We start from the raw sequence: 26255 nt of genomic DNA, 5'->3' as shown, positions 1-26255 counted from the left end.
CAATGTGACTTCGGAAGCTACTCACAAGGTTGTTTGATCAAGTGCTAGAGACGACTGTGATGAAAAGTCAAAGCATATTGAGATCAAGTACTAAGGCATGGTACAGAAGGGAGCAGTGTGGCTCCAGCACGTTTCTACAGACGAGCAGGATGTTGAAATTCTCACAAAGCCTCTATCCCAAGATGAAGTTTGTATACTTCAAGGGCAAGATTGGAGTGGTTGATAATGCTTCCCTCAGTTACAAGGAGTGTTGATGTTGTAGCATCAAGGGCAGACATTCTCCCTAGGTCAGGGTATTGACAGGTCAAGACTCAAGGGTATTGACCAAGGGCCATGTAATGTGGTTAGGGAGAATGGCCTAGAGAGCATCTAGAGAGCATCAAGGCCCAAAGTACTCCCCCAATCAAAAGTTTTTGAACATATTTCCAAGAGGTACTTGGCTAGTGGATAGAGTGAGTGCCTTTAGCATCAGGCAAGTGTATTATCATTCAATTGGCATGTAGGAATGGTAATTGGCCTAGGGTTTCACCATTCTTTTGGTCAAATGTACTGACCTTGCTCCAAGTGATGACTTGTTGAGTTACTGACCCAATGCTAGTCTTGTTGACCTCGGTTAGAAGGTTTTGACCATATCGCCAAAGGGTTTTGGCTTGTGGGTGACTAGATCCACTTGCAAAGCGGATTTAACTAGTAGGTGATGAGATCCTTTCCATGATGTTGATGCACGACGCTTTCCGCATGGTTCTAGATTACAACATGAAGTGGATGGATGCATTAACATAGCTAGCTCATTCAATATTTTCTTTGGATGGAGAAATTGTTTAGCAAAAAGGACATCTGAGGAAGTCGTGGTGAATACCTCCCTAGCTAAGAGGGAGTGTTGATTTTGGGTAGTTATGGTTGGTGTTCAAGTCGGCCAAATTAAGAGAAATAAAATTATTATTTTTGAAGCTCATGTAGGCTCCAAAAGCTAGGTCAACCCCACTAGTTGAAAAGGAGCGGCCATTGGTCAAAGCCCATTTGATTTGACCACTATATATTGAGATTCGACCTCACTCATTTGATGACCAATTCGGATCAACATATCATCTATTCTTTTGTTCAACTGATCCTTACGCTATTCATTGATTTCCCTTGAGGATTTTGACTTTCCACATAGGAAACCGAACCCTCAAATATGGTCATAAATTTGAATTTCCCATGTGCCATATCACCATTTGATTGACCTTTAACTGCCTCTTTTGACTCGAGTGATTTCCCATGTCATTTCCACCTCATTTGGCATGTGGAAATAATTATTATTTTCTCCACTTATTTATTTTTTGACAATTTATTTCTAATTTACCCACTAGACTTAGGAAAAGTGGGTTTTGAGGGTCAATAAGTGATTTTTCACCCCTCAAAGTATGTCCCAAAAGAATGTTGAGGTGGAGAGGTCTAATTTTGATTACTCATACACCCTCAACATCTTTTGGCATCACATTATTACATTTTACCTAAATAAATTAAAAAATTTATCTGGGGGGAAATGTTTAATTATTAAAAATTCCTATCTAGACTTAGTCAAATTCCGCGAAATTTCATTGATGACCTAGCATGGTAATATACATCGACCATAGATACTAAGATGGACTTAAGGCACAATCTTCAAGTTGTCACCTCGGCTTTGGGGTATGGCTGAGTGAAAAAACCTACTAAATTACTCACCGCTGAAAAGTGGGAATAATTAACCAAGTAAAAAAACACTCCAAGGTGTACTCGCTTGTTGATCGACTCTAAAACATCCTAGGTTTGTTACATAGCTTTAGTCATCATGCTAGTGACATTTAAACAATATCCCCGCAGGGTTACGAAATCTAAGGACTAAGAGAATGATGAAAGAGGAGAGAGAAAGGGGCTAGAATGCCCTACTGACTTGTGAACTATGACAAATTTTGATGTACTTTGTATCATGGGCTATGGAGTCTTCACAATATCTGTTAAGTACAACTCAGCAGTCAACATTTGGCTCCACATGGGGACGCGTTCTAGATATCTCATGAGAGCATGCGAGAACCTAAAATCCGCATCCAACTCAAACAACAAAACACAATCAATAGCTCTTGCACCTGCATCCACCACGTATGTTAGAATAATCCAGAAATCAACATGACATAGAAAATAAGCAACCACAAAAAATGTCGAAGGAAATGTAATGACCCACCTATAACTATAAATAAAATACGAATATTAGCATACATATGAGACCTCCGTACGATAGCTACGTATGCATGGACCCGCGTGTATCGCACTATATGTAAGCTGGTTACTATAGGAAAAGATATAATTTAAGGTAATGAATTAATAACTCACCAGAATATCATATATATGATAAATACTTAAACTAAAAGAAAATGTTAATTTTAATTTACAAATTAAATTTAAAAATTAAAATTAATAAAATAATAATTAAAATTATAAATTAAATAAATCAAATTAATTTATTAAAATAATAAATAAAATTTACCAAATCAAATCTCCATATCCAAATAAAATCAACAAAATCAAATGAGATTTGATTTTATAAAATTACATGTAACAAAACAATGACACAGAGATGGGAGGAAGGCGATGGACAAGGAATTAAAAGGAGGAAGGAAATCTTGAGAAGAAAAAGGAGGAAAAACAAAGAACAATTTTAACATAGAGATACAGACACTCTGAGTCTTAATTGTATTGGAGTTTTTGGGCACAGGCGATCAGATTGCTTCGATTGGAAAGCATTATGAGACTGAGTACCCAGGTTGTACCCAGTTCGGTAAGGTGGTTTTGGCCGTTTTGGTGACGCAGCTGGAACAAGAATTGCAACCAGAACAAGAATTGCAGTAGAACAATTTGCAGTAGAGCTTCGCAGCAAGCAGACAGGTTGGTATTTATTAGATAAATTATTTAAATTTTGTGTTTAAATTACATATACTAGTATTTGAATTTAGGGCCTTACATTTGGAGCAGACAGGTTGGTATTTATTAGGTAAATTATTTAAATTCTGTGTTTAAATTACATATTCTAGTATTTGAATTTAGGGCCTTACAGAAAATGCATAAATAAACAACTAAATCTAAGAACCTTAAATGGAAAGAGAGTAAGGTTTAGAAATATGATACAAAAATGCCGCCATCGACATCAAATGTTTTCAATGAAGTCCATCTTGAGAACTTTCCTACTCACAGACAGATCCATGGAATCTTTTGTTGATGTGCCTTGTCCTATTTTGACTATCTTAGGCCTTTGACTCGCCCCAATGCTAACTTGTTTGTGGCCATCAGAGTTATTATGCCTCTTCCTTTTTCTTTTTGATTACCAACTTGTTGAGGCTTGGCACAATTCAACACTGGCGATCTACTTTTATATCTTTTTCTATTTGGTTAGCTGCAATGGTGATGATGATTCGACTACTATCAACCCTTCTACCTTATCTTCAATATCTGCTAGTGGAAGATTTGAAGTACCCCATTTTGTTGTGATATGCCCAACCTCTTCATTCTTAATTTGTTCTGTCAAGGGTATAGGAATGTTTGTCAACACTACATAACTTCCTAGCCTGAATGACCCACAAATCATTTCGTTGTTGGGTTCCCTTGGATTTTCAACATGATATCTTCGTTCTAACTCACGATCATGCCAGACCTAGCATGGATATAGTAGCACAGAATAGGTCCATCTGGAGGCTACCACCTAAATTTGTTGCCCATTTTCTCGATAAAAGCATGTTCCATGCGTCAGGCACATCTATCACAACAATATCCATAATCGTCATTATGTTTGGGTATGCTGCTAGGAAAACTTGTAAATCTTTGATTAACCCACACTTCAATTCTTTTTGAATCCATGGAACATATGTTGTGATAGGCCTTAGATACAACCTTAAGTTTAGTTTCTCCATGACTTTCTTGGTCATGACATTGGATGAAGCCCCCTGAATCTAGCATGCAATTGTGTAAAAGACGATCATTCACCATCAAAGTAACAAAGAACAATTAATGATCTTCATACCCCACTTGATTTCTTTCAATAGTTCTAACTTGATTTTCCATAGAGAACATATCGATTTGACCACTTGTTCCCACATATTCACCTCCCATCATGCCACTTTCCATGATTCTCCATACAATGGAGCATGTGGCCTCCTCATGAAACTCGTCACATTATTAGTTTTTGGTAGCATTGTAAGTGCACTAGCCTTGAAAATTGGTGGAAAGGCTAAGGCACATGAGTTCTAAAGAACCCAGAAACCGTTTCGTGAAATTCCACCAGGATTGCATTTTATTAAAATAATTAATATTTTTAAGGGGTTCCTAAGTCTAAACATAGGAAAATTAAAATATTAATGGGTATTAATCAAAATATGGCTGAGAATGATCAAGAAGGCGGATCAAATCATGTTTTAATCTTAGCCGTTGATTAGAGACAAAAGCTCGGTCGTTGAAGACTCAACAGGAAAAGTATAAAATGGAGGCTTGGGGTTCATTTGGAAACACACACAGAGAGATTAAGGAAATCGATTTTCTAAGGTGAGAAGTTCTCAGGAGGAAAATCGAATGGGGAGATCTTGCAGCTGAGGGGCAAAGAGAATCCGGGAGAAGGACTTTCTAGAAAATACAGAACAGAGAGGCGGAGAGAGCTCGCAAAGGCAGCGCAGTAGCTGGGAGAGATGACGCAGAAAAGCTGCTTGTCACGTAGAATCCAGAACTGCAAGAACAGGCGAAACTGTCGGGAACTGCCAGAACAACCGGGAGAGCTGACATAGAGGCAGCGCAGTAGCCGGGAGAGCTGACGCAGAAAAGTTGCCTATCATGTAGAATCCAGAACTGTCGGAACTGCCGGAACTGCTGGGACCTATCGAAACTGCCGAAACAATCGGGAGAGCTGACGTAGAGGGCAGAGAAGGTGATGCAGGGCTGATGCAGAGCCAGCGCAGAAATAGCCAAGGTTAGCCAGTCTTGTGTCGGATCAGCCGAAATTCTGCCAGGTGAAGTGAGGTAAAACTCACTCAGATTTTCCGCCATTATTTTCTCTATAAAGGATTGCTAGATGAGCATCCTAGATTTGTATTCAGGTATTTCTCCTGCATGATAATAAAACCCTCAGAGTTGTTGCACCGGTTTTCCCGCATTGGGTTTTTCCAGGGACTATTGTGTCCAAAAATAAGCATGTCCTATGTATCTTGTTCTTTGATTTGTTTTCTGTTTCATCAGATAAAATATTTAATTAGTGTAGGTTGCAAAAGTAATTTGCTTCAGTATTCAAAAGAATAACTTGGTTAATGTATTAAAAATCAAGTAGGTGAAGTAGATTCAGATTTGCTGCAGTGGGGGTTCCTTCAAGTCTAGGAATTTTCACACACATGGCCTACAATATATGGGGGAACTTGATCCACCATGTTGGTGGACTCCAATGGATTGGGAGGCCTATAGTCTTGTGAAGGGCCCATATTCTTTTGCCATCTCTCATTGGGCATAGGTTGGAACTGTTGTGCTTGTGACCTTTCCATGGCTACCAACCTATTTTGCAAGGCATTCATTTGATTACTGTGATTCATCTCCATGCTCTTGATGAGTTGAGTTAATTCTTTAATAGGATCCTTATCAACCTCCTTTTTGCTTAAATTTTTCCTTTAGATTCATGTGACTTTGAAAGACCCCTATTGAAACCAAGGATCTCAGATTTTCAAGGATCATTTCTAGCCTTTTCCATTTTTAAGGCTTCAATTTGGGCATCACTTAAATTTTGGGGCTCCTTTCTTCTCATCTCATAGGATGTGTCAAAAACTAAATGCATCAACATAATAAATCAAAAGAGATTTCATCACTTGACGTTTGACATCATCAGGAATATTCTTCATTGTGTCATTAAATCTCTTATTACATTCCTCCACAGTTTCATTTTCTTGTTTCTTGATGTGCTTGATTGCAATGAGAAGATGCCTCGCTTCTTTTTTGTCACCAAACGTTTCATTGAATGCATCAACTATTTTCTTCAAGGTGTCATATGAGTTGGTTGCTCAGTGAACCAATCATGTGCATCCTCCTCCAAGGAAAGCACAAAGAGTCTCATCTTTACATCTTCAAAATTTGCGCCATTACACCACTTTGTGACACACAAGTTGAAGTTTATGATGTGCATCTTAGCACTTAGCACTTATGACATTATTTCCTTGGAAGGAAGGCAATTTTTAAATGGCTTTATGTTAGTGAAATCACAAGGGCCAAACAAGTCATCCATGATGTCTTGCTCAACTTGACCCTCGAAAAGCAAGTGAATGTCAAAGATAGCTTCCTACGCAAGATTAGCGAGAACTTAATTCTAAAACTTCCAAAAGCTAAAAACTAAATTAATCATATTTCGGGTTTAAGAGGACTTATCCCCGACAACAGCACCAAAAATGTTGTTGCCTGATTCCACACCTAAAGTTAGAATGGAGAAAATCCCTAAATCCACTTGGTGTAGCCTCGGGGGCAAGCTAAGAGTTGGGGTTGTCACCCAATTCCCAACTCCTCTGTCTAGGCTCTCTCCTAGATGAAGCCAAGGGGAGTAGACCCTAAAGGAAATCTAAGGCTTGGTTAGTGATTCTAAACATGTTCTGGGAGATGAAAGATTAGTTAATCAAGAGGAACATCAACCATCAAATTAAACATGCAAGTACTTTAACAAGTAAATGACCATGAGCATGTAAAGCAAAATAGATAAACAATGATATCAACAATATAAATCCTTTGCAAGAATTGAAATAAATAGACCAGTGCCAATTAAATAATCTTGCAAGAAGATAAATGCTCAAGGAAAGAAAATGATTACTTGTAAGGTAAAATATATAATTGCACTTGAAATGTAATGATGGCAAGTAAGAGATAATTGCAATTGGAAAGTAAAGATTGTTCACATGAAATAACTTAAAGGAAAGTTGCACCAATGAGAGTTATTCTAAGTATTTCAAGATAAGCAAAGTGAACTTCAAATGTGAATATATCCAAGTACAAGAAATGTAAATACTTGCAAAATTAAATCTACAATAGTTGCGAGAAAATGAAATGTCACTTGAAATGTAAATGATATTTGCAAATAAAACTTAATCAACTCAAGATAGCATAAGCATAAGAATTGTATGCAAGTAAAGTGTGATTTGTAGAGTGTTCTTGGATTATTTTATTAGACCAACTCTAGCCTAATCTACGGTGAAAACTTCCTCTCTAAAATTTCCCTTTATAAGGATTGGGATAGTAGCAAGGGGCCTCAAGTGGAGAAGCTTAGCTTCATTACCAAAGATCCACCAAGTCCATCAAGTCTACCCATGTGCCATCATTCCAACGCAAGACTCAGCCATACCCTAACTGCATGGTCACGCATTTAACTTTTCCAAATTTGGGAAAAGAATATCAAGGAAGGGGTCCTAGTCTCTATACAACCAACTTAAGTTGGAGGTTAATTTTAGAGAGAAAATTGCTACTGCAAAACATTTTCAAAGTGAAATCGAAAATTGCAATAAGCAAATGATACAAATTATTGAGACAAATTGTAAATGAGCAAATCTAATGTAAAATGGAAATTAGATTTGATGTTACAAGTAAACTAAGCTAAACAATTAGATATCACTTGCATGCAAATAAAATCCAAATGTGAGAGTATACACAAGTGAAAGCTCAATGCTAAATGGAATGAAGCATAAAATGGACAATTAACTAGTAATTAAAATGAGCATGAAACTAGATTAGCATGAAATTAAACATTGCAAGAAACTAAAACTAGATTGTAGAAGATCATTAGCATGAAATGGAAAGTGAACTAGCTTGAAAACTAGCATGTAAGAGAAGAAACTTGCAATGGAAATGGAGTTCAATCCTTGAGAGCATGAGCATGTGAAATAAGCAAATTAGCATGAAAATAAAAATGAGAGAAGTTAACAAATTAGATTTAACTTCAAAGAAAAGAAAATAGAGCTCAAATCAAACACCATGCAAAGAAGGAACTTCTCTCAAAAGAGAGGAGTGGGATGCCAAGGGGGTGATCTTCAAGCTCCCAAAGAAAATAAGATTTTATTATTTAACTTAGTGTGAAATCCCTATTATAGAGATGAGGGATTTGGGAAGAGCTTACAATATGCACTTGGAAATCACAACTACTCTATCCCAAAGTTACAATGAGAGATCTAAAATCTATTTGAGAGATGTTACAAAAGAAGAGGCCTAAAAGCCTTGAGTAAATAATGATGAGATACAAGAACGTTAAAAGTCCTCAAGCATGTGAGGTCTTAGAAGATGAAATGATGAACATAGAAGAGAGGGTATTCATCTTGAAATTCCAAATGGAAAGGGCTCCTTGGCATATGCTTTAGCTCTCTTTCTTCAAACTTGAATTGCCTCCGAGAACACCTATAGGACAGCAAGCAAAAGAGTTAGCATGCAACAAAAACAGTGCTGAAATATGTGAGAGCAAATCACATGCATGAGAAGCAAAAAGTTAGAAGTCCAATGCAAATATAAAATACGCTTTCTATTACAAATTCCCTCACTAAGATCAACTCGCAAGAGTTGTCTTAAAGAGAAGAGAATGAGCCTAAACCCAATGAACTAGCCTTGTACGCTTGATAAATCAATAATAACACAAATAGAAAAGGAAAGTATTTGATTTTTAGAGATGGAAAAGAATCACAAGGCTCATGAAACCCCTTTATCAAATGTCAAATGATGTCCTTTGGAGAATCCTTGTTTGAATAGCTTGTGGGCTCCTTAAGATCTTTGGAGTTGGATGGTCCAACTGAAGACTTCCCCTAAAGCCAAAGGGACTTGGTAACCTGCCTTTGAACACACAAAATACTTGCAAACCAATTGTTAATGCAAAGAAGTCTTGTCATATAAGGCAAGGTTGAATTTGTTGTTCAACCGAGAACTACAAATTGCAACAATGCCCAAGATATGACAAGGTCAAAGGAGATTGTAAATAATTGACAAATCTCCCCTCCCTAGATGATAATGCCCTTAGGCAATACAAAAAATCAACTAGGTTGCAATATAAAACTGAAGCAACAAAACATATAGCTTGTTGACTTTAAATGTAAAATACACAAATGTATTTGTAAGTAATATTTTATTAATATATGTGAAATGTACAAGTGATATTGAATGGTACAATGAGGCTCTGCTTATATACCTAGGAAGGTGCCCTTTCATGACTGGGCATGTCTTTTAGACATGCCTTTTCACTTAACTAATGACTATTTAAGATAAGCATTATTTTGATTATTTACTATTTACATTTATTTATATTTATTTTATTTTGTATAATTTATATTCGTAACATTGCCCCTTCCTTCAAAAGTTTTGTCCTCAAAGCTTATTGTTGACAGTTTCCTTCACCTTAATCCCGAACAATTTTCTTCACTTTGCTCACATCATTTTTTTGATAGATGTGACTGGTTCCTGGTACCAATTTTCTTCATTTGCTTACGTTATTTTTTTAAAATTAAATAATAATAATAATATTATTATTATTATTATTATTTTAATAATTAAATTATATAAATTAATTAATTAAATTGTAATTATATAATTATATAATTTATGATATAAAGTTTATATTTTTATATATGAATTGGTTTGACGGTTCAAGCGGTGACCCTCTGGTCACGTCCTTTGACTGTGGCCTGAAAAAAAAACGGTGGCACGTTATGACAAAGCTTCATTTGACAGAGCCCTGCATTGAGCGACAGTGGAATAGTAGCAATCAGCGTTGGGGGAGGTCAGCGTCGGGGGAGGTCAGCGATAGTGGATCGGTAGTGGTAACAAGCGGCGATGGACAGGTATTGGGAGCAACCCACAGAGTAGGATTAGGGCTCTACATGGTAATCGCGCAGGGCAACTAAAATCTCTATTCCACATTTTCTTCAATACTGTGCACAAATCGTTGACAATAACAAACGAAATCTCGCCAGCGACAATCTCGTAGAGAACTATATTGCAAGACGATAAATTTGCGTTGGCCCAATCGTAGCCCGCCCCCCATGCCGAATTTCTAGAGCGAGGTAGGGAGAAGCCCCGCAACGCGAGTAAAACAAGTTGTCCTTTCCCGCAAGCTCCTAAAAGGTGCTCATCCTGAAATCGGTGAGCTTGAGGTTTCCCTTATTGTCTAACAGAATATTGTTAGACTTGATGTCTCTGTGATAAATTCCAATTCTGTGACAGTAGTCCACTGCAATGATCAGCCGCTGGAAATATCTTGTCCATGTATCCTCCTCTTCCTTGGACAGTTTTTTCTGGCCAGATGAATTTATTCCTTGCAAGACCATTCCTCCATTGACATATTACATCACAAGATAAATTTTGTTCTTGCTGGCTATGACTTGGTAGAGTTGTGCAATGTTGGGATGCCTCAGTGTTTTCATCACAAATATTTTTGTCTTGATGCGATGTACCCTACTCGTTATAGCCAAAATTTCTTCCTTCTTCATAACCATGGCTACGCTCCCCCGTTTTTAGGTTTCTCCCACTGTATACCTTTGAAGATCCACCATGCCCCAATAATTTGTTAAAAAATATTTGTCCATCAGGGTGATCTCCTTTACAGAACTGTTGGAGTCCATTGTAATAAACTTATTATGCTCGGAGACCGTTGAAGAAGTTTCATTAATTTGAAAGATTTGGGGATTAATATGAATCTCCTCGACTCGGCTAGTCAAGTAAATGTCTTGATCATTATGTTGGACTTGCAGTGTGCATGCAGAGGTATTGGCATCAATTTCAAGGATAAACATAGAAGTAGGAGCTTCGCCCAATGTCATGTTGAATGAAACATCCTCAGGGTTGTCAACTTGGATTCGCATTAATTGCACTTCTGGATTACAATTAGGAGAGCAACCATTATTTCTTTCCTTCAACGTATTTAATAATCTGACATTCTCGGAAACACCTTCAATAGGTTCTAAACTATCTGAAGTATGATCCAAAGGCAAGTATCCCTGTTTCTGTTGGCCTGGTGGTGATCCGTCATGAATAATTTATGTAGTTTCATAGTCTGCAACATGATCAAGTCTGACAGGCACCCTAATAAATCCTGCCCATTTTTATCCATTGCTTTCCTAGCTGCTTCTTCAGTTGCAAATTCACATGTGCAAACCCTCTGAGGGAGCCATTATCCCACTTAGCTATCCAAACATCAACCACTTTTCCAACATCTTGAAAAAATTGGAACAGATTGTCCTTTTTAATAGAGTACGACAAATTTCCCACAAAATGAGTCCTTGTTCTAGGAGTTAGAGAAGCCCTTGACATGTTCGGCGGAAAAGCTTTATCCTTCTGATATTTTGGAGTCGCCAAAGTTTTATTTGCAACTAGAGTTTGGCCATCCATATCCTCCATTGCCTCATCATTGTCTTCCTCTCATTAGGAACCCTTAGTGACTCTATGTTTATCTTTAGGTTCATCATTACTCTCATCTGAACTATCTTCATTGCTTTCATCCTTAGCTATCATATACCCACTTTGATTATCATTTTCATATTCATCATTATCTATTACATCTTCATTTTCATTATCATCATTCTGATCAAAATCTCCTTCTCCTGCTTCACCTTGTTTCGTTTCTTCGCCATTGCTATCATCTTCCTTATTATGGATTTCTACATAACTTTCCTTTAAACATGTCGTAACTTCTGCACGTGATTTTTCTAATCGTTGAAATGCTTCTTGAATTTTACTAAATTGCTCAATGAATTCAGGGCGAAAACTTAACGGCATATTGTGCAGCGGATAACGTTCAAAGACTCGCATGGCTTTGATACCACTGAAGCAACAAAACTTATAGCTTGTTGACTTTAAATGTAAAATACACAAATGTATTTGTAAGTAATATTTTATTAATATATATGAAATGTACAAGTGATATTGAATGTTACAATGAGGCCCTGCTTATATACCTAGGCAGGTGTCCTTTCATGATTGGGCATGTCTTTTAGACATGCCTTTTCACTTAACTAATGACTATTTAAGATAATCATTATTTTGATTATTTATTATTTACATTTATTTATATTTATTTTATTTTATATAATTTATATTCGTAACAAAAACTCAATGGAAAGATATCAAAGCATGAAAAACAACATTCAATGCAACATATTACCTCATCCACAAGCAATAGCACCACAAGACCAAGAAGTATCACCCAGAGACTTTTATTAATTAAATAGCAATTCTAGCATAGTAACAATAAGCACAAGCTTCCAACCATGGGCAAATGAAAGCTCTCATGGTGGATTTATACAAAACCGGGAGAAGATCCCAATGAGAATGCCATATGACAAGTGGAGAAGGTGTTGGTCTCAAGAGAGCAAATTGAATTCCGAGTATGGAGCTCCAATGCCAAGTGTGCCATAAGCAATTCGAATTCATGCGGTATGTGGCAGTGTATTCCTCCTTTCCCATGTGCCAAAAACTTGAGCTCTATGTGTAGATGACAAGTGTAGAGAAGATAGGTGGTAAGGAAGACACACTCCCATTGAATCTTCATCAAGGAACCAACATGTGACACCTCTCCAATTGAGTCAACAAACTACCCTGCGTGTAGCTTCCAAGACTGTGTGTAGGTTATTGTAGGGCTTGCGTTGATCCTGGTAACTAGTAGCCATGGAACAAGTGGATGGTGGATTGAAGTATGGTGGAGACATATCTCCACAAAAATCTCCAATTAAATCCTCAACTGATCCTTATGCTATTCATTGATTTCCCTCAAGGATTTCGACTTGCCACAGAAAAATCGAACCCTCAAATATGGTCATAAATTCGAATTTCTCATGTGCCATAATTCATGTGATGAATTATGTGCCATATCACCATTTGATTGACCTTAGACTACCTCTTTTGACTTGAGTGATTTTCCATGTCATTTCCACCTCATTTCGCATGTGGAAATAATTATTATTTTCACCACTTATTTATTTTCTGGCAATTTATTTCTACTTTACCCACTAGACTTAGGAAAAGTGGGTTTCGTGGGTCAATAAGTGATTTTTCACCCCTCAAAGTATGTCCCAGAAGAATGTTGAGCTAGAGAGGTCTAATTTTGATTACTCATACACCCTCAACATCTTCTGGCATCACATTATTACATTTTACATAAAAAATAATTAAAAAATCTCGTCCTGCATGAAATTTTTAATTATTAAAAATTCTTATCTAGACTTAGTCAAATTCCGCGAAATTTCAAATATGACCTAGCATGGTAATATACATAGACCATAAACACTAAGATGGACCTAAGGCACGATCTTCAAGCCGTCACCCCGACTTTGGGGTATGTATGAGTGAAAAAACCTAGTAAATTATTAGTCGCTAAAAAGTGAGAATAATTAACAAAGTTAAAAACACACTCCAAGGTGTACTCGCTTGTTGATCAAGTCTCAAACATCCTAGGTCTGTTACGTAGCTTTACTCATCATGTTAGTGACATTTATACAATATCCCGGCAGGGTTATGGAATCTGAGGACTGAGAGAATGATGAAAGGGGTTGGAATGTCCTGCTGACTTCTGAACTTTAACAGATTTTGATGTACTCTTTATCATGGGCTACGTCTTCACAACATCTGCTAAGTAATACTCAGTAGTCAACAAGACCAATTAGAGCCTCTCCATTGATGTTATTTTGATTCAAAGATGGATTGCACTTGGTTCTATTTGGTTATGTGAACCATTACTTGTTATTTACATGAGAAATTTCGCCTATTTGTGTGAAATAATTTGGATTCATATGGATGCACTTGAATTATATGTTCCTTTCAAAATTTGAATATTCTATGTATTTTTTTGTCTGGTTCTAATAACATTTTTTAGGATGTTCTGACCAATTTCAATCAACCAAACAAGGGGAAATTTGTTGTTTTCATTGCAATGATTCACCTCAGCAGATACATTTATTTTTGTTTTGATATAATTTTGTATCATTCTGTCAGATCTTATAACTTAGGACAAATCTCATATTTCAGTATCAATATTTGATGTACCACTTGACATTTTATACATCTTATTTATCGATTTTATTTTCATATTATATAGCAATGTGTTTCTTTGACGTTGATGTTGCTTTAGAAGTTAAAATTTTGAAAAAAAAATTGAATATTTTTGTATTTTTTTAAGTTTCTCAATAATTTCCAATATCTCCCCAGATATTGCCGATAATTTAAATGTGGGACCCCCACAGATAAATTGTCGATAACGATATGTGTAACATTGGTCTTGTTACCCACCACCAATGGGTGACTCCAAAGGAGAATTTTTCTCCTAGATTTATCTTCAGTTGGTAGTCAGTAGCCCCTTGACAAGCCACCAGTGTAGTCGATGTTGTGGCAGATGTCTCTGCTCTCCAAGCTAGTCATATGTCCCCTCGCCCATCTATCGAGATCATATGTTTGAAGTTGGGCCATCCATTCCTAAAGGTATGGCTTTTCATTATGTGTTAAAATTAGCAACTAGGGCCAAACTCCATGTGGGTCATCTTATTAATGGAAGCTGATATTTTTCTTGGATCTCTCTCATCGAAAGGTGTAGGATTGATCTAAATATTATCCAATTCCGATAAGTATTCATGGAGATATGAATTCATTTGTGTTATGGGACAATTCGTCAAGGTCGGCCAAAAACCAAATAAACCCCACTTGTGCTCAATGTTTTAGTATAAATAGAGGTGGCCTTCAAGTCATTTCAACACACTTGGGATCTCTTCCTCTTTATTTGTCTTTGGGTTTTAGTAGGAGGAGAGATCCTAAGGGATAACGCTACCCTAATCCAGAGGGCAGAAGCCGGAACTGCCAGAACTGTCGAGAAAAGCCGAAACTGTTGGAACTGTCGGGAATAGCCGGAACTACCAGGAAAAGCCGGAACTGTCAGAACTGTCGGGAATAGTCGGAATTGCCAGAACTGCCGGAATTACCAGGAACTACCAGAACTGTCAGGAAAAGCCGGAATTGTCAGAACTGTCGGAATTGTCGGGAACAGCCAGAACTACAGGAACAGCCGGGAAAGCTGACGTAGAGGGCAGAAGTCGAAACTGTCGGGAACTGCCGGGAAAAGCCAGAACTGCCGGGAACAGTCGAAATTGTCGGAACAGCCAGAGCATCTGTCTCTGAAGGAGAGCAGCATGCAAGGGACGACTAACTAACATTGGGACAGTTGTATGGTACTTAGCAGCAAATACACCAAGCATGCAATGTTACAGCTAGCATGCAAGGGACAGCTAGCATGCAACAACAAGCATGCAAAGGACAACAAGCATGCTAGGGACAGAAAGCAAGCTAGGGACAACAAGCAAGCAAGATTCAACCAGCACATAGGTCAGTATGGAAACATGGTGCAGCAATGGTGACGAAATGCAGCACAACGATAGGTGAAGGAGTGACCTTGGAGAATCAGTTGAAGCAGCATGTCTTCAACTGATCTCGTGTATCATCTTCTTAGAGATGATCTATGCTCTTATCTAGATAAGTCAAAGTGTTAACTTCTGCTGTAAACGTACTATCTCTCTCTCTCTCTGCTGAACTATTGAAGAAAATATAAGAAGAATTGATCAAGGGTTTCCCCACATTGGGTTTGTCCCTGGCTAGCACCACATCTTGTGTCCTCTTGTCTTGGCTTGTCTTCTGCGATTTATGTTTATGTTCTATCTGCAGTTTACTTTAATGCTGATGTGATTGCTAATCTGGAAAAGATATTGAGCTAACTATGAAAATTGAAATAAATTGCTCTAAGCATAGAACATACCTACCATTAACATGGTATCAGAGCTGAGGTGAAGACAATGCCCAAACAAGAGTGAAAGAGCAATCACCGAAGACAGTTGGGAAAGGAAAAAAGGATCAATGGATTCCTCATCCCTCTTCAAATTCACCAAGGGTGAAGTCGAAGCAGAGAATATTATCAGAATGGCGCAGCAGAAGTTTCTGATGGCCTACCTAAAGATCACTTCAATGGGACGTCTGGATCTAAGGGTGGAAGGAAAGGCAGATGCCTTGGTTGCAATAAGTTCAACCATTATGCGAAGGAGTGTCTGAGGTAGGGACACATCACTTGACAATGATAACAATCATTCCAAGGACATCTTCAATGATCAGAGGAATGACAGGTAATGCAAGTCATCAAGGAAAAGACTGACTCTTCAGAGAAAGCAAGGAACCCCAGGTATGAAGAATCAAATGTTGTTTCTGATAAGATAAAGAAGCATTATCTTGTATTGGCCCTCTCCTTCAGATTCTTTGGGAATCTGGCTTATTGATCGTAGTGCTTCAAGGCACCTCATCGGATAGAAGGGTGCTCTCTCGAATTTGGTAGAGACGGAAACAACCATGGGATTATACTTGGAGTCGATGCCACCTATCCCGAAAAGGGTGTAGGGAATGTTACCCCTCAATTGAATGAGGGTAACTCTATTCATTTACAAGAATCTGTTTTATGTACCTAATCACAAGAAGAACCTGGTGTCCATCTCGGAAATGGAAGTCAAAGGTTTCAGGGTGGCATTCATCGATGGAAAGGTACGTGTTAAAAAATAGAATTTTCAAAGATGCTTTTTCTCATGGGTTCAGGGTTGGCAATTTGTATCAAGTTGCAGGATGGTCCATTGGGGATCATGTCAATTGACATATCGCATCTATAACACCGGAGGTCTACCTATGGGGCCCTACCCGATGTGAGTCAGATGGTGATAGGGATGCTTGAATTCAAAAAGAGCATGAAAGTACATGTCTAAGATGTACCGAAGGAAAATCTTACAAGGGGACCATTCCCCTCATGTAGCAGGTCCACAGGTTTGGAACAACCCGAGGGGTTTGAGATTGATGATCAGGAATCTCACGTATGCAGGTGGAAGAAAGCCCTCTATGGCTTGAAGCAAAACTCCCCGGGCGTAGTATGAGAGGATTGATAGTTGTCAGATGAAGCTGAGATTCACTAAGAGTGAAGCCGATCCAAACCATTGTTTGAAGATTGTGGATGATAGACCTCTCATACCAACACCTTATGAGGACGACATATTTCTGACAGGTGCAGACCCTCTCATTTGCAGAAGTAAGAGGGAGTTGGATTCCGATTGTGGAATGATAAACTGCAAGCCTATGACTACCTCGAGGATCTTAACTTTAAGAAGTTATATGGTAGTGATGTCGGACCAGATTTGGGAAATGCCTCTGAGTTTCATAAACTCATTCGCGTTGATGTTCTTGGTGAACTTCCGTCCGGATATATGTTTTGCAGTTAGCATGGTAAGCTCATATTTGGTTGAGCCTCACTGGATTGGTGCCAAGAATCTTCTGAGATATCTCCGGGGCACAATCTCTCATGGATTGAGATACACTACCAGAAATATGAAACTGCATGATTATTCGAATGCTGACTGGGCAAGCAGTGTGGAGGATCACTAGAGCACTTCAGTGCTGGTTCTCTTTGGATTCTGCTTCGATATCATGGATGAGCAGGAAGCAGAAGTCGGTTGCTATAAGAATTGTCGAGATTGAATACATAGCTACGAGTATGATCTCGTGTGAAGCTGCATGGTTGCAGAAGCTCTTAGGTGAGTTGTTTGTACACATGATGAATACCACTGTGATTCTATGTGACAACCAGAGGGCGGATTCGATTATTGAGGAATCCCGTATTCGATGATTGCTCCAGCAGATAGACATCAGATACTGCTAGGATATGGTAAGTCGATGAGCGAGGAGGCTCCATCGCATTGAGACTGATGTACAGGTCGCAGACATTTTGTCAAAGCCTCGGAGAAAGGTCAAATCTGTGACTTTCCCAAACGACTTGGAATCGTTGAGAGACCTTCTTATAAGGGTCCTGCATGTTGCATGCATTGAGCTCTGGGAGCTCTGGGGGGCTTGGGGTACTTACTAGAGCAACATACAACCACAGGGCAACTCACCCTCCCCTGGTGGTGTGCTATGTACAGGATGGCAAGTTCAACCTTCTGTTGTGATACCCCGTGGCGACTGTGGAACAGGATGATTAGTTCTCCTGTGGGCCGGGATGATTAGTTCTCCTGTGGCAACTGTGGAACAGGATGATTAGTTCTCATGTGGGTCGGGATGATTAGTTCTCCCATGGCAACTGTGGAACAGGATGATTAGTTCTCCTGTGGGTCGGGATGATTAGTTCTCCTGTGGCAACTATGAAGCAGGATGATTCGTTCTCCTGTGGACAGGATGATTAGTTCTCCTGTCGAGGGATCCTACCCATGCAGTCTAGGACTCATGGGAAGTACCTCTCATCTAATCAATGAGCAGGGAAATGGGGTTAGGGACCATAGTAGTACTATAGATGGACGCATCAATGTATCTACCGTACTCCCTATGCTAGGATGACCCCCATTGATCTGCGATCAATGAAACTGGTCTGAGATCAGTATGAGTGGTTTGAGACACTCTCTTGTGATATTGATCTGGGATCAATAAAACAAACTTCAAGCCAGTAAGAGTGATGTGACACACTCTCTTCAGATGAAACTGACTTCGGGTCAGTAGAGAAAGGTATGAGACATTCGCGATCAATTCTTCTTCTTCATGGTTCAGCAGAGCAGTGCAGGGCACTGATGGCAGAGATAGTATAGTCGGACATATGAATCAACGGATAGAGTTCTCCCTAGTTGAGAGGGGGTGTTAAAATTGGCAACTAGGGCCAAACTCCATGTGGGTCATCTTATTAATGGAAGTTGATATTTTTCGTGGGTCATCTTATTAATGGAAGCTGATATTTTTCTTGGATCCCTCTCATCGAGAGGTGTAAGAATGATCTAAAGATCATCCGATTCCGATAAGTATTCATGGAGATATGAATTTATTTGTGTTATGGGACAATTCGTCAAGGTCGGCCAGAAACCAAATAAACCCCACTTGCGCTCAACGTTTTAGTATAAATAGAGGTGGCCTTCAAGTCTTGTCTTCCTGTCTTCCTCTCTACTTGTCTTTGGGTTTTAGTAGGAGGAGAGATCCTAAGGGATAACGCTGCCATAATCCAGAGGGCAGAAACCGGAATTGCCGGGAAAATCCGAAACTGCCGGAACTACCGGGAATAACTGGAACTGCTGGGAAAAGTCGGAACTGCCAGAACTGCCGCGAATAGCCGGAATTGCCGGAACTGCCAGGAACTGATGGAACTGCCGAGAAAAGCCAGAATTGTCGGAACTGCTGGGAACAGCCAGAACTGTCGGGAACAACCGAAATTGCCAGAACAGCCAAAGCATCTATCTCCGAAGGAGAGCAGCATGCAAGGGACGACTAACTAAAAATTGGGACAGTTGTATGGTACTTAGCAGCAAATACACCAAGCATGCAATGTTACAGCTAGCATGCAAGGGACAGCTAGCATGCAACAACAAGCATACAAAGGACGACAAGCATGCTAGGGACAGCAAGCAAGCTAGGGACAACAAGCATGCTAGGGACAGCAAGCAAGCTAGGGACAACAAGCAAGCAAGATGCAGCCAGCACATAGGTCAGTATGGAAACATGGTGCAGCAATGGCAAATAACGCAATACAGTGATGGGTACAGTCATGATTAATGAAGCATGATGAGATGCAGCATGGTGATGATGGGTGTAGCATGGTGCAGCACGGTGAGGTGCAGCATGATGACGAAATGCAGCACAACGATAGGTGAAGGAGTGACCTTGGAGAATCAGTTGAAGCAGCATGTCTTCAACTGATCTCGTGTATCATCTTCTTAGAGATGATCTATGCTCTTATCTAGATAAGTCAAAGTGTTAACTTCTGCTGTAAACGTACTATCTCTCTCTCTCTCTGCTGAACTATTGAAGAAAATATAAGAAGAATTGATCAAGGGTTTCCCCACATTGGGTTTGTCCCTGGCTAGCGCCACATCTTGTGTCCTCTTGTCTTGGCTTGTCTTCTGCGATTTATGTTTATGTTCTATCTGCAGTTTACTTTAATGTTGATGTGATTGCTAATCTGGAAAAGATATTGAGCTAACTATGAAAATTGAAATAAATTGCTCTAAGCATAGAACGTACCTAAAATTAACATTATGTAATTGCCTATTTGTGCTTGCTTTTCTTTGGCACACTTGGGTATGGATTACTGGGTGACTTGGAAGGAGGAAGGGCTTTGATTGTAGTCTTGTTCCCTTACCTTAACTGGAGGGTTAACCATCAACCATAGCCCCAAATCTGGAAGGGAATTCCACTATGAAGTCCTCACTTCTACCCTTGATTAACGAGCTTATTCACTCAATTGCACTAATGATTATTGTATATGAAAGTGAGGAGATGCATTTTCTCTTATATAGGATTGGCAAGTGGTTCCACTTTGGGCTTGGCTCCCTATATAGGATCCAAGCCCACCAGAGGGTCATATCGACACTTGTAGGGGATGCGTTGAGAGCCATGGGTTTCCATCATGTGACAAAGGATTATCTCTTGCCATGGCAGCCTTGGCACCTTCAGCGGCTTCTTCATTTGCCACATTATATGAGAGATGATGCACTTGGACCAACAGTGCCCCTAGACGGATTAGCATTGTATACAGAGTTTGGCAGCGTATTTGAAGCCCAGAGGAGGTTTGTTTCATCCTTGAGACATGGGAGGGCAAGCACCATCTTCCATGCCCCCATTTGGAGCAGTTTACAGGCTTATTTTACACCTAGAGACCCATGAGACCACTACTTGTGCCCCAGAGCCACTTTGGAGCACCACATGATGTTTTACTTGGAGATCAAGGGGCCATCCGGTTGACCATCATTTATGGAGTCCTCTTCTTCATCATGGCACCTTGGGGACTCGATTAGGCCTTCCAAAATCCCTCCTACACCATTGCTACATCATTTCGGCTTCATTTGGATGGCTTATCTTATAATTTAAGAGCTATTTGGTGGGCTTGTCACCAAAGTTATGTTATTTTGCACATTAAAATATTATTAGGGGCATCTTAAGCTAATTTGAACCCTTTAAGGCTCATATAAATAGAGTAGAGCATTTGTATCAAACATCATCATCACACTTGGATATCTCTCTCTTGAGAATTTCTCACTTCTTCTTGGATGTCTAATGGAGCTTCTTTATTGGAGCTTCTTTGATGCATTTTGATATTTTTGGGAGCTAAATCTTGTTCTTTCGTGGAGCCGCTATCATGATCTTGGATTGGATATATCTCTTGTTATCTTGTAAGTGTTTTTGTTGAAGATTTTTCATATAATGATGTCTAATGTGTGGAAATTTTGTAACTAGCTAGTTCTTTTTTGTGCCCTAATTACTGAATATCATTGTAAAAGTTGTTAGATTGCAAATTTGTGCATGTTAACCATTGATGACAAGTAAATGAATATTCCTAGTGGATTAGAATTTGTTTTTATTCCATGAAAGTTCATTGATCTTGGGTGCGTAAATGCTAGAGAGTGATAGCTAGGGCATCACAATTTAGCCTCCTTGAAAACAAATTTAGCCAGATTTCGAATCACATAGACTCCATAGCCCAAGGGCAAGGCACTAGTCCAAGCAAATTTGGTGATCACCCTCATTTCTCTACTCTTTTTCACCTCTCAAAAATTCTCGGCCCCTTCCCTAGAAGGCCAACTAGGGCCTCTTGTAGATTGCATTAGAGAGGAGCTCTTGCAAAACTGCTTGGGCAGGCTACTGCATTGGTGTCTCTTCTAGTGCTCCTCAAAATTTGAGGCAAATCCCACAGTTGGTTTGTGAGAAAACCCAAGCCCTAGTTGCATTCTTGGAAATCATCCTGAACGTCTTGGTGAGAGCTCTTCTTGAGGGTTTTTGCACATAGTATTGGTGGAAAAAATCATTTAAAACCCTTTCCCTACACTACCTAGACCTAGTGAGCGCCTTGGAAGGTCTCCTCCCACAGTTATCCATAAACCCTACGTCTCGTGTGGTCCCATTCTAGGTCTCTCAAGAATAAGCGAAAGCCTATTCAAAGCCATACAAGCATCATATAAAGCTTCTTTAGAGGTCCTAATTATCTTTGGAGCCTTGACCTTGTACATCTTTGTCATTATTGAATATCATTAACCCTAGGTCTAGGTCTCTTCATAGGTCTTTCTTGGAGGGCCATTAGCTTCTTTTGAAACATTGAGCCTTCATTTTGAATCTCTCCTTTGAATGGGCCTTGGAAATCACGTTACACCTTACCATTGATCTTCTCATTTTAGGTGATCTCCCTCATATCAGGACTCCTACCATCAGTGAAAGTCCATAAAGAGCAGAGGACACTGACTAAGCTGACAGTGGGTCTTTGTCCCATTGTTGTCGCTTGGTCTAGTAGTTGTCCTTTGGGTACCTCTCCTAGGACCCCTGCAAGATTATGTGGAAACATGTCTAAAGTATATTCTCACAAATTTGTGATTTACACTAACTAGTTTGAGGTTTAAATACACAGAAATCCAAGTTTATTGCAGATTGTTGAGAAAAAAAATCAGGTTTGAAGCTTCATACTGCTGGTTTTGAGGTATTTCTTCTTCAACTAATTAGGGATTCCTCACTCAAATCAGCATGTATTTGTTCCAAAATGAGATGAGTGGTGTTGGTGATAGCAACAGCATTCTTTGCTGTCCTGAAGCTGAGTCAGAATCGTCAAATTCAAAGTGACTTGGCCATTTCTACCTCCACCAGTATAATGTTACAGAAAGCCAAAAAAAGCATATTTACCACAAAAGTGAATACAGAAGAATACTCCCAGTAGCATGATGAACACACAAATGAATAAAGAAAAAACATATACAAACATTAAAGCAATGAACAACGAAAACACCTCGACAGTCGGCTGCATCTGGGCCTCTGATGCAAAGCCATAAAACCTGCAAAGATAAAAATGGTTTGCAGAGTGTAAGCATTTTCAAATAGGCAGGCTGCAATATCATTATATGTGGTAATCTCAATTATGCAATTCTCATCATATAACAGTGTATCCAACGTTGATCAAATCGAGTGTACAACATTAACACAATTTTACTTCACAAAACCAATATAGTTGTAGTAGTACACTAGTCAATGCATCTTTGATAGCTTTACAACATCATAAAGGTTAATTAATGAATTTATTAGGAAGTGATCCAAACATTGTATATTATTTATCTATTACATAACATCCCTATTTTGTCAAATGTTCATGAAGCATCAACACTTTTAATTGTATGTCATAAAAAGTTTCCTGAGCTAGAACAGGCATCAACCACTCAAGGCAATTAACAGTTAACTAGAACAACCATTCTCTGATATTCAAGGGAAAAGGATCAACAATGCCATAGGAATTGAACAGAAGTGTTGACTTCGAAAAGCAGAGAGAAATATTAAAATTGCATAAATGCATCCCATCAGACAATTAGCAAAGGGGGAATATAATTAATTTCCAGATAAATCAACCATACTTCACATTACGTGTTTTTTCTACTTAACAAGGAAAACTGAACACTGAGCCATGTATCGCTACAGTACAGGAAAATGACTTTTTGAGTCTCTTCTTTCTAAGAGACCGTTGTATTATAACATTTGATCAATGTTCCAAATATCATGTCAGCAAATACATCACCAAGGGACCAATAAGGAACTTATCGGAAATATCAAGGAAAATACAAAAAAATATTGGCAAACTTAATAAAAGATAAAATATATATTAAAAAAAGATAGTAATAACAACATCAAATAATCACGTTGCGATATAAAAATGAAAAGAAAACTGATATATAAGATGTGTATAAGATGTCAAAAGATACAATACAGATCGATATTGAAACTTGATTGTTGTCTAAACTCTTTTCAAGTCTCAAAATTGAATTATCACTACCCCTTTTACGAGGAAAGGTAATGACTCTACTCTTTAAGAAGGCCTTGGTCTTGGAGCACAAGTGGAAGTGGAATGTCTTCTGCTAGTTTCTTCTCTCTGTAAAGGTGGTGGCTCACTCTCAATCTCCTCCCCTTCAAAGGTCACTCCACTAGAACATCCTCGTCTCCCACCACCTCCACTACCACCTGATTTAACAACTTACATGCCTCCATGACATGCCTCTCAGTGTCCAATTTCCACTCAATCATGGTGTCAATCCCATCCAATGAAATGGCCTCCACCTAAGGGGTTCTCTCAAGCTGTGCCATAGCCAAAGATTGTAAAAGATGTGAAAATTTGAAGACTCAAATTTCTACTGCAGCACCTGATTAAGTATCTTGTATTTGTTAAGTCACTAAACAAATTATTTACTGCATCCTACAGCAAATACCAAGACGAATACATTGTAGCCTTCACCAATTAAATTAAAAGCGGAAACAAGAAACTGAGCAAGAAAAAAATACACAACACATGACACCATTACTTTTGGACAAATGTCCCCGGAAAAACCCAGTGCGGGAAAACCGGTGCAGCGGCTGAGGGTTTGTATTATTAAGCAATAGTTTTCTGAATACAATCTTTGGATGCCTTACAGGCTATCCAATACAGAGAATCTGACTAACAGAGAGATGAGTGAGATATATTTCACACTATCACTGGCGATCCAATACTGATCCAGACACTGAATGACTAGCCCCTAGCTGCCTCTGCATAATCACTGCGCTGCTCTGCGTCACAGCTTCTGGGAACTACGTCTCTCCTTCAGTTGATCGATTTGCCTCTGGAACTTCGACTTTCTGCCCTCTCGGTCTCACACCCCGGCTTTTGGCTCTGAAACTCAACTTCTCCAACATATTCGGATCTCCTCTCAGGCTCTGTGCTGCCTCAGCGTGACCCTACGCTACCTATTATGGATCTCTCTCTGCCTCCTCTGCGATGGATTCCTGGATCAGAAAATCTTCCTCTTGAAACTATCCCTGCCCCTCACTACAAGAAATCACTTCAATCTCTTCTCTAGCAACTGCTAGGCTGCCCTCTCTGAAAAATTCGATCTCTTGATCTCTCTCCAATGTATTTTCCAAATGCCCATCGAAGTCCTTCTTATAATCCTCCAATTGAGTAATCAACAGCCCAGATTAGATTCGAATCAATTGCTCAGATCATTTGGACTCGATCTTCATCTTCTTCTAGAAGTTTCACCCTCAGTTGGATTAATACCCTTTAATTATTTTAATTTCCTAAGTTTATACTTAGGCATCCATTAAAAATAATTAATTATTTTAATAAAACTGTCTTTGGGTATAATTTCCAATCTTCTCCATCTTCTCACCTTATATCTGACAGGGGGAAAGTGATGGTCATATACAAGCTTCAAAGCCACATCAAGCAAGCCTAAGCCACAACCTGCCATACCAGATTCAGGGTTGGAGCCAGAGACAGAGATGCCCCTGAGCATGTCGTTGGTTGGTGGTCATCCTTCAAATAATTGGGGACACTTCCTCTAGCAGAAGACTTCAGCGTCTTGCTAGTTCTAGAAGAGTTCCAGGAATTGCATTAAGCATTCCAGAGTTGGTGGTCATCCTTAAACCACCGCAAGTTGTAGACCTCCCATTTTCAGGTTGAAGGTCTCCCTCTCCAAAGCATTAGGGACACTTCCTCTACTAGAAGATTTCAGCTTCTTGCCAAACTTGGAAGAGTTTTGAGAACTGCACTAAGTGTTCCAGTGTTGGTGGTCATCCTTAAACCACCCCCTTATACCAACATTTCAGAGAGCACATTCAGCCTATTCATGTCATGCATTTTTGCACATTTTGTATTACAGCTCTCTTCTTGGACTCATATATACCCCTTCGAATTAAGGGGGGGATGTTGGACACCTAATCCTCTAAGGGTTGGTGTGGAAGCTGAACAGTCAAAGGGAGTTCAAGAGACCACTTGGAATATGAAACCAAGGGTCACTCCAATGTATTATAAATATGTATCATTGTGAATAATAATGCATTCATGGCTTATCCTTCACACTCTTGTCTTTTCCATGGTTATGTTTAACACATCCCCATCTTAAAGGCAGCAGAAGCCCTAGCTCAATCAAGGAAGCATTCTTGGGATCCAATCTCAATCACTTTGACGTTGAAGTATCGTGAAGGGTGTTCATCCATAAAAGACAAGATCGAAAGGCATTATCATAAAAGGAGCAATCTTCTCTTTATTGAAGCAAGGATTTCATTTGGAAGAAGATCATCCAAAAGGAGGCAATCTCCCTCTCGTCGAAGCAAGGACCTCCTTATCCTTAAAAAGAATCATCCGAGAAGCATCAAGTCATCTTCATCATCATCAACAATCAAATCAAGTTGAAGATTTCATCTTCACTTAACAAATAAGTATCTTTACT

General features: G+C 39.1%; 1 protein-coding gene across 5 annotated transcripts in view; it reads right to left on the bottom strand.

The window, feature by feature from the left end:
• Positions 1-26255, bottom strand: part of LOC149246828 (Pseudouridine synthase family protein) — a 362779-nt gene that overhangs the window by 220634 nt on the left and 115890 nt on the right. For all 5 annotated transcript variants that reach the window (XR_016266560.1, XM_089458033.1, XM_089458032.1 and 2 more), the window contains exon 6: positions 22793-22838. Coding sequence is in view for 4 of the 5 variants with exons in the window: in XM_089458033.1 (XP_089314159.1) it covers positions 22793-22838 (46 nt within the window). In the remaining variant the exon portion in view is untranslated. The remainder of the gene's footprint in view (positions 1-22792; positions 22839-26255) is intronic.

This window comes from Pinus tabuliformis, chromosome 7 (assembly GCF_031772625.1).
Source record: "Pinus tabuliformis cultivar Carrire ecotype Pingquan chromosome 7, CPIR1, whole genome shotgun sequence".
Classification (NCBI taxonomy): domain Eukaryota; kingdom Viridiplantae; phylum Streptophyta; class Pinopsida; order Pinales; family Pinaceae; genus Pinus; species Pinus tabuliformis.
Note: the sequence above shows the minus strand (reverse complement) of the source record. Positions and strands in the feature narration are given on the sequence as shown.